Below are 10148 nucleotides of genomic sequence, written 5' to 3' on the forward strand. Positions count from 1 at the left end.
CCACGGGCAGGGACACAAAACAGCAATTTTCAGTATCTTCAAGATGTGAAGTACTTTTTCTTTCCTGGAGACTCAAAGTACACCAGCTGCCTGCTTTTTAAAATGTATTGCAGATGAATTCCCTTTTTGATGCGTTAACTCTTTTTGCAACTCTATAAGTAAGACATGGGAATATGCAAAAGCACAATACTTATACCTGTTACAACAGAAAAATTATACTTTCCAATATATTATCCAATATCACTTTTGCTTAATATATGGTGCCTAATATATATATTATGCTTAATATATATATTATATTATTATATATTAATAGATATTATTAGATATTATTATATTATTAATAGAAATTAGTATTAATATATATTATGCTTAATATATCTTGCTTTACTGGCAGCTAAGCAGCACAGCTTACAGCATCTTAAAAATATGGTTACAAAACTTTGATCCATCCTGCACTGTAATTTACCATGTAACTTCACTTAAATTGACCTAGGCTCAGGACCATTGATTTTTTCATTATTTTCACTCTATATTTTCATTACTTTTAATATTTTTCCATGACAAATAATATGAAACACACTCAGTCCTAATCATACTTTAGTAGCTATTGAGTGGCATTCTGCGCTGTATATTTTAGCAATCAGTTTAAAGCCAAGTTAACTGCATATTGATTCCTTCATCCACCAGAAGCCAATCAAACAATAGTATTTTACATTCCTGAATATGGCATAATGCATTAAAAATTTTTAACACTTTTAACACAATTTTTAACATTTTTAACACTTAACCCTAAACTGCTGTAATTTCTAGTTAAAATCAAGTAATCTAAGTAGCTGCAAATGTCACATAACTACATGCCTGCAGGATCCCCATCAACAGTACATAGTCTTTTGGTAACATTTCATTTCCTGAAACCTTAAGCTCTCAAAACTGAAGTTATACCTCAAAGTTACCGTTTTATCATGCAAGTTGTCAGTATTCTGTCAGAAAATATAATTGTTGCTGATAAACTAAGAATTAAATTTTTATGTATTTTATTATATTACTTTAAACTATTCTCATGTTTTAAAAGCTTTTCATGCTTTTGGTATTTGGGGCCTTGCTGGGTTTTCTACTAATATAACAGACAATATCCTTTCCTGCCTTTGTCACTTCTGACTTGCTAGCTTAAAAAGCATGGTCGCTTCTCCCTGAATTTTTCCATGCCAAGTTAGAGGCTTGGCATAACACTCAATTATTAAATTGACACAGAGGGCTTCCCAGCCCTCTATGTACAAGGTATATGTCCCTAGAATTCTCTCTGTTTCTTCTCTTTAAGCAATTGGAATTTCATGGACACTATGGGCCTAGCATTTAGGCCAGTTCTGCTATTTGTTTGGGTAGCATGGATTTGTTTTAAATTTTGGAGAATGGAAAGTGAACCTTTATATGCAATGATGATAAATAAACACTACCAGAGACACTCTTTCATTTGAAGTACAAGGAAACATTCAAGCACTAACAAAGTAAGAGGGGAGCAATTTTAGAGTTAATTCAAAGCCAAAAATAATCTTGAATGGATATCCTCCAATGCTACCTTTTATTCACTGAGGAGTTACCTACCCAGGTATAGCAGATGGAAGTTCTCTGGATGGTGGCATGTTCCTGCAGCATTTCACTCTGTGGCATCAGCACTGTGCTTGTGTGAGAACAGCCCATTGGCAAGTAGCAAAGAACCCAAGGGTGCTGACCAAGAGGGCAAGTAGGGCACATCTGACTCTAACAGTCAGAAGTCTGGGTTTGGGCTGTTTTTTTTCTGGGAGCTGATGCCACAAAATCATCTTTTTCTGATGAAGGAAGAAACAACATCCCAAATACACTTCAGTCATACCTTTTGGATTAATTTCACAGATACTTTTATAAATAAATGATACAGGCAATGGACAACTACAACAGGATAAAAAATAACATCAGTGAGCACAGGGTAAAAGCAAAAATCTGACAGCACGGGATCAATTCTTCTACTGTAGGGAGCCCAAGTAGTAACATTCACAACATTAAAGGCTGCTGACAAAGATTTGTTTACTCTGTCAGAAGCTCAGTTGCTGTACAGAAGGCTGTATTATCTGCATTACCATCTGTCAGCATGTGCTGTAGCCTTCCAGCAGCTGGGAAGGTACAAAAGGCATTACCTTTTCCTGAGTTTGTCACAGGTTTTGGCAAGACCATTTAAAAATCATTTCAGTGCTATGGAGTTGTAAGTATGAACAAAATAATCAGCTCAAGTGTTTCAGAAGTCATATACAAATTTATAAAAAGGTGAAAAACATTTTTAAATGTACAAAATTTGAACATTAGAAATGCTGACATTAATTCTGAGGACTGCATAAGTTTGAATAAATTTTCACACTAATGAGAATTGGGCAGTTGAATTTTTAATAGTTTTGGAAGCATCTTTCTTTTTCTAACTGTGGAAAAACACAAATGCACTTTCTGCTTAGTTCAGTGCATTGTATCAGCATGTCAGAATGCCTTGTCAGATACATCAAAATAATGTCCCATGCCCAGCCAGCACAAATCAATTTAGTCACAATGAAGAGAATACATTTATTCCAGTTATTTTCAACCAGATACCCAGTCCCCTGTGTTGCTTCTTGTTGCAAATCTAAGGCAGAGTGATGAACTCATTCTTAGTATAGCAAAAACCAGAGAAAAGCTCACAGGTATGTTCTGCAAGGGAAAGGGAGAGCCAGAAGCTTTGGAAGGGCTCCGTACTCCCTCTACTGTTCTCTCCTTTTTAAGACATGTTCAAGCCGCAACAAGCAATGGTTTTACTGGGAAACTGCAGGTCCCTCTTGAAGACCTCTGTAAGCAGTGCATAAAATACACCTGTTTCTGGCCATGAGCTAACTGATTTCATGTTCCCTCTCTAGGCTTGAATCCCAAATGACTGCTGATATCCAAACCATCCTGCAGCTTCTGCAAAGGCAGTCAACACTCATTCCACCTGCCTATAGCATGGTGACAGCAAGTGCAGAGTATCAAGAGCCAGCAGTCCGGGTCATACAAAAGCTTCAGCCTGCAGCATCAATTAAAACAGACAGAAGTTTCAGTCCTTCATCTCAGGTAAGTACATGTCCATAAGATCAAAAGAGGTTTCCTAGTCTTCTTATCTTACGAGGAAGAAATGCACCAATCGGGTGCTGGTTCACTACTTTAAGGAATATGAAATTATTATTTTGACCTAGCACCTCCACAGTGGGCTTAAACACCACAATTTCAGAGGCCACATTTTCTATGAGGGTTGTAGAGATTCATACAATGATCTTATAATCAGACAGATTTACTTCATTGTCATTTTTTTTATAAAAGTTAGCAGAAAAGGAATCCAAGTGGTTAGAATGTTCAGAATTATGCAGTTCTGGAGTTATGCTCTAAAACAGAACTTCCTATTCCAGAATGTTGATATCCATACTCTTAGACTGGGTCTCAAGAGTAATCAGTCCTTCAGAAAGGGCTGCTAATATGTGTATCTTGATGTCATATTAGCAAGTCTGAGGGGAGGAAAAGATATCCAGACTTCTACAATTAATCAGCAGAATTGCATTCAATTACATTAAATCAAATGCAGTACCATGTAAAAAAATATTTCTACACTGTTTAATTTTCAAAAATTATTTTCCATCAACCATCTGAATCTGCTAATTTTGAACAGAACAAGGGCCTGGAAGAGACCAATGTAATTATTACCATCTTGTTTTTTCTCTTCCCTTACAGTGTCCTGAAATTTCAGATGTTGAAAAATCAAAACTGAAATCCAAAGAATCCTCAAGTGGAGTGCATCTGAACACAGCCTCAGAAGACAACCTGGCTTCTTTTTTAGACCAAGAATGTGACCAGTCTGTAGAGCCACTCCCACAGCCTTGTAAAACTTGTCTCCCTCCAATTAGGCACCCTTCCTTGCCAGAATCTTCACTAAGCACTGTAGGAATCTTGAGTCTTCATAGGCATGTTTCTGATCCTGGTCTTCCTGGGAAATAGTACTTTTATACTATTATTTCACATAAAAATGTAAGTGCTTTTAATGGCTGTTTCTCCTTTTTTTTTTTTTTTTTTTGTATTTAAATCCTCTATACTTGACTCAGGGGCTACAAGGAATATACCATTATATGCAAAAGTACTGTATATTTTCCTAAATCTGAAGCTTGTAAGGTAAAGTTGAGCAGTTCTGATGTAAATATATATATACACACACACTAACTGTATGTTCCAAATGTAAAACTGCCAGCATTCTCAAGGCACCTTATATTTTTATTTTTTTTAAATAACATGCATGTTCTGAAATTACAGTTTACGTTGCATGGAGATTACCATTTACTGCTGTCATGGAAATAGTATTTTATTGTGGATATGTGTTCAGAGCAAATAGGAGACCAATAACAATAATTCACGTAGAAAAACTCCTACCTGACCAAGCTAAAATTCAAGAAAAATGCTCTTCTAGCTCACTTTTGAAACTTGATTTATCTTTCTTGTAGTGAGCTTTTTCTACTACATCACAATGGGTCTGAATCTAAAGAAAGAATAGGGTAACCAAATCTTCTGGGCTTGAAACAATTAGGACAGAGAACACAGCCTCCTTTCAAACTAGTTAAAGTAGGGTAGTATTTTAACAGAGAGGAAAACTGCCATATGGTGGAAAGTATCACCATAGGTCACATCCACAAACTGCATTAAATTGAATCATTTGTTTCCATCACAGTTTGGGTTTTGATTTTTGTACTGTTATTTTTTTAATTGCATCATAGAATTCAGCTGTGATGAGCAGACAGGTGCTCTTCATCTGTCACACAAACATAATCAAATGCAATAAACCTAATTTCTATGTAATGCAGAAGACTGCGTTCCTTTTGTTCAATACAAATTATTAACAATGTTTTAATTTAAAAATATTTTACACATTTTTGTTATATAATTATTAGGGTGGCTGTTTGCAGTTACCTCTTTGTACTGACTGGCCCCTCTACAATGCTCACACACACACACCCCCCCCCACAGGTGCTGTGGACGTGTGCATGTGTGTATTTTATAGCTGTACATAGGTGTGTATGTATGTGTATGTGTATATATATTTATATACACACATACACACAAGTGCGTGTATATACCTACACTTACATGTAGGAGTATAGATATAGAGCTATATATATATATATATATGTATATATGTAAAATCACTTTCAGAAACAATTGTAAACTTTCTTATTACAAAATGAGTAAGCTTAGCTTGTGTCCAAAGCTGACTACATTAGAATAAAATGATCTAAGGTCTGTAGGCTTTAAATACAGTATGTACTGTATGTGCATAATGCTTTGTGAATACTTAGATTTAATTTTATTAAAATATTATTCTGCTTCAAATGTTGTGTTTCTTTTAGAGAGAAATTATGTTTTTCTTACTGCTTTCAAATATTTTTAAATATCCATATGATTTTCTAATCTTATAGTTTTAATGTGAAATTCCTCTAGCATGAGTACTGTTTACAGAAAAGCATGTAATCCAGTTAGAGGGGGAGCACATAAATTTTACCTAAAACCAAGCTAAACCCTCTGTCCAAAATCAGTGCTACAGAGAGATGCAATAGTGACTGTCCCTCACATAGATACATTCCTTGTATGTTGGGGTCAGAATCAAATGTGACACTTTAGTCACACACAGCCCGTAGATAAACCCAAGGTGGGTAAATCTTTCCTCATTTAAAATTAGTGTGAGTGTTAAGCTACTGAGCATGGCTCTGCTTTACCTTTGCTTTTAAGGATACCAAAATAAATTAAGTCAATACCTTTGTCACTCAAAAGATAAACCAACCCTTCCCATACAAGATCAAATTTTCTACTGCCTCATACTACTCTTGATTGTTGAAAGGTCCAAATGGTACAACAGGCTGACTGTTCTTCTACCGCGATGACAGGAGGGCTGAACTGCTCCGTGCCTTGCAGGATCAGATCCTAGTATCAGGAAAATTAATCCACAAATGCCAGAGATTTATGTCCAAAAAGGAGACACAGGACTCCTACAACTTGATTAGAATAAAGGGAGGGAGAGTCCCCTGGGGCACACACCCGTGGGGTTTTCTCTCTGTTTCGTAGTGCGCAGCCTCCTTTGATCCTGAGCTCCCAGCAGCGCGTTGCCCTCTTCCTTACCCCATGGCTGAGGTACTAGGAAGGTCCAGCCTTTCTGAACCCCCTCCCACATATTCCCCCATGAACCTGTCATTTTACCCTGACATTCAGGCTCGTGTAGACCCTTGCCTGTTTCAGGAGCAAAGCTGTCTGGGCTCTGCAACGAACTTGCTGCTTGAGGTTAGTAAAGACATTGAGACCCATTTCAAAGACCTTAACAGCCATACCCTCATCCATGGAATTGTTTGTAAAGACATTAGCACACATCTTTCCTCCCACTAGGGATCAGTCAGAAACTCTGCCTGCATATACTTCAGTGGAAAGAGGAGTGTTGGATAACAAATACCTTCTGGGAGGTTTTGTTGTTTGGGTTTTTTTAAATAGCAAGGGTTAAGGACTTCTGCTCTATCTCAGCCTGGTCACTAATGCTCATGTCTTTACAAGAAACAGGTTAGCACATTTTCTAAAAAGGCATTTGTTATGCTACTTTCTAAAAAGTCTGGTATAAAATAAAAATAAAATAAATGAAAAAAATATAATGCATGAGCATTGCTTTACAAAAGACCTTTTGTCCAATTTTATCACCTGGTATTTCTCATTATTGCAAAGAGATTGAGCAAAACAGGTGGCCTGAGGAAGGAGCATTGGGGAGGGAAGAGGAAAAGTGACAACTACTGCAGTCAGTCAAAGTGAAGGAAAAGCTACACTTATTCCATTTTTTGGCTCAAAGAGACTTCATTTCTTTCTTTGTCCTTGTACCAAAGGAAAAAAATCACTCAAATAGGTGCAAATAAGGGAGACTTAAAGTTATGGAGATTCTAAGCTCCCTGCCAAGGAATCCAGAAAAGATGAAAGTGTAGTTGCAACACTCTAGCTACCCCCTCCTTGCCACCGAAAGATCTGACTTCTCAGGTAACTTCTTTTCTTGTTGAGGTTCAGTGAAGACCCACTGCTTCAACATTTTTTCTTCCAGAAACAGGTAAAAACCAGTGAGTATGGAAATCTATTAATTTTCTAAACAGCAAAAATTGCCCCTTTTATTTGCAGGTGACTTTGCTGGGGGTTTTTGGAAGGGTTTTTTGAAGGGGTGGGCCTCCCTATAAGTCCAGTCTGGTTTTCACTTGATAGAAATGGTTCTGTATTATCCAAATCAAACTAAGAATAATAATGTTAAGGGTTGTATACCCAACACAGCTGTAACAGATCAATAGAACCTTTCAGAACTTTAGGAGCAAGTTTTGGGTTTGCTTGAGCTTAGGAACATTTGGCTGTGCATATTAAAAACCTGTGGCTAAAAATAAATATAAATTATAAGCTGTAAATATAGAGAAGTCTCCTGAAAATTCAGGAATAGCTAAAGTAGTTGAAGTACAAAAGCTACTTGTAGACAATCACTTCAAATGTGAGAGGTGAGACTGTACAGATCAGCACAGCTCTTGATGAAGCTAATTGGCTCCTACCAGTTACAGGTGTAGTTCAACATTAAAAGCAAAGGAGAGGTTGTGATGCTTTTCAATAGTTAAGCTGTGAAGCAACCTGAACTATTTGGATGTGCACATTCATCTACAGGCACAGATTTACTGTAATACACAGTAGTCATATGTCTTGGCCCAACTGCTGTTTCCTGGAAGCACACACCCAGCTGCACGTCTCTTTTCTTCCATGTTCCATTGCTGTTCACTTTGCAAACGCATTTTCTTATCTCCCACCTTGCTGCTGGCTCTCCACAGATGGACCTCTCTTCCATTTTCCTGCTGTAAATTGTGCCCTAGCAATTTCATCTCTCTGGTGAGCACTCATCAAAGTTCCTGTCTCATTCACCAGCATCATAAGTAACATACAAAAAGCTGAAATGTACTGCTTGGCATAGCCTCTGGCTGCCTGCTGAGGGGAAGCAACTGGAGTCTTGCCCACTGATAAATTGTAAGTCCTCTTATTGGAGCTGCTGAGCTCTAAAATGCTGAACACAAATAGAATCTCAGGAGACTGCAATACCAGTGCAGCAGAAGGAATGATTTCTCCCATGACTGGTGTACTTAATACCACACCTGCAGATCAGCACCCTTAATCTTCCATCCTCTCTGTTAAATATTCTTTATAAATATTCACACACTGTGAGCAGCGTGTAAGAATGCACACTGCACGGTGCAGTGCAGTGACGTGCTGTGCAGAGCTGTGCTGTGCTGTGCGGTGCAGTGCTGTGTGCTGTGCTGTGCTGTGCTGTGCGGTGCTGTGCTGTGCGGTGCGGTGCAGTGTTGTGTGCTGATGTGCGGTGCTGTGCTGTGCGGTGCAGTGTGGTTCAGTGTGGTGCTGTGCAGTGCAGTGCTGTGAGCTGATGTGCGGTGCTGTGCTGTGCGGTGTGGTGTGGTGCTGTGTGCTGATGTGCGGTGCTGCGCTGTGCTGTGCTGTGCTGTGCGGTGCTGTGCTGTGCGGTGCAGTGCTGTGAGCTGATGTGCGGTGCTGTGCTGTGTGGTGCTGTGCGGTGCAATGCTGTGAGCTGATGTGCGGTGCTGTGCTGTGCGGTGCTGTGAGCTGATGTGCGGTGCTGCGCTGTGCGGTGCAGTGCTGTGAGCTGATGTGCGGTGCTGTGCGGTACTGTCCAGTGCAGTGCGGTGCAGTGCAGTGTTGTGTGCTGATGTGCAGTGCGGTGCTGTGCCGTGCAGTGCGCTGATGCGCGGTGCAATGCTGTGTGCTGATGCGCGGTGCAATGCTGCGTGCAGATATGCAGTGCGGTGCGGTGCGGTGCTGTGCGCTGATGTGCGGTGAGGCGCGGTGCGGTGCTGCAGCCGTGGCGGCTGGGCCACGTCCCGGCTTCCCCGCTGCGCTCCGGCCGAGCAGGGAAGGGCAGCGTCGGGTCTGTAGCGGGGCCAGGCGGTGGCACTGCGCAGCCTTCCTGATAGCCGAGGGGAAAGCCGAGTGCTCCTCCTCTACACTGCCAGAGCGACTGCTATGAACCCTAAAACCAATTTCAATTGCATCTGAAAGGGACAAAGGTCTCAGAATTCGGTGTAAATGTCCAGGAGAGCGATAGTCAGGGTATTTCCATTATTCGTGGTCAGAGCAGGAGCTCAGCCATCATCTGTGCAACCTCACACTAGCTGGAATAAACAAGTAACATTCTTTATCTCTGGAAGTCTCACATGTCCTTTTAATGTCTGCAAACTCTTAGAGCCAGTAAAGGATTGTTTTGGAATTAATATACAGCCTGATTTACCACCACAGTGTACACAACAAAGCAAATACACAAACAACCCATATGCACACAGTGAGTCCTGTGGGCTCCCAAAACTGAGCAAGGAAGGGTCATGTGCCTTCCAGCTAAGGTGCTGGAGACGGAAGAAAAAGTACTAGGGGGAAGGAAATCTTTCAAGGGAAAGTTGCATAAAGTAGAAATGAAAAAGTAGTGATGAAGTAACAGTGAAACTAAAGATAGGCATAAGAATGATGAAATGAAAGTAAAAGCAAATTAAGTTCTTCTACAAAAGAAGCCTCCAGCTAAAGGAAGCTCCTCTGAGAGCAGACTACTGCAGCACATCTCAATGTGACAAGCAGCTGAGGGTACAATTTGAACTTCAGAATAGTTTAGGCTGGGAAACGACCTCTGGAGATAGCTGGCTTTCTTTTAAAAGCAAGACATTTAATCAAGGACACTGTCAAGCAAAGTGTTGAATACTTCCATTGAGGAAATTTCTGCTACTTCTCTGAGTAATATATTGCAATGTCTAATTGTTTCTAGAGAGCATAATATGTTCTTTTGACACCTAGAGAAAATTTCCTCTAGAGAAACATATTCCAATTCCCCTTTGTCCTATGTACTCCAGTGAAGAATCATCCAACTTTTAGGAGCTGAAGAACTGTTGGTGTCCCAAGACAGGTTCTTTCACCCACTTTGCAAGAGACTGATCTACACAGAGAATCAAGGTATTTTATTTATTTACAGCTCTGCCTTGCACAGAAGGAGGTGCTTGGTGGCAAATTCACAA

The 10148-nt window shown here is 39.7% G+C and overlaps 1 protein-coding gene across 3 annotated transcripts in view; it reads left to right on the forward strand.

Annotated features, from left to right (window-relative positions):
• KCNH7 (potassium voltage-gated channel subfamily H member 7) overlaps positions 1 to 5403 on the forward strand; it is a 206264-nt gene extending 200861 nt beyond the window's left edge. For all 3 annotated transcript variants that reach the window (XM_054515413.1, XM_036386642.2, XM_054515414.1), the window contains 2 exons: positions 2916 to 3108; positions 3760 to 5403. In XM_054515413.1, coding sequence (XP_054371388.1) covers positions 2916 to 3108; positions 3760 to 4023 — 457 coding nt within the window. In that variant the 3' untranslated portion in view covers positions 4024 to 5403. The remainder of the gene's footprint in view (positions 1 to 2915; positions 3109 to 3759) is intronic.
• The last annotated feature ends 4745 nt before the right edge of the window (positions 5404 to 10148 follow it).

The sequence above is a fragment of the Molothrus ater genome, chromosome 7 (assembly GCF_012460135.2).
Source record: "Molothrus ater isolate BHLD 08-10-18 breed brown headed cowbird chromosome 7, BPBGC_Mater_1.1, whole genome shotgun sequence".
Taxonomy (NCBI): Eukaryota; Metazoa; Chordata; class Aves; order Passeriformes; family Icteridae; genus Molothrus; species Molothrus ater.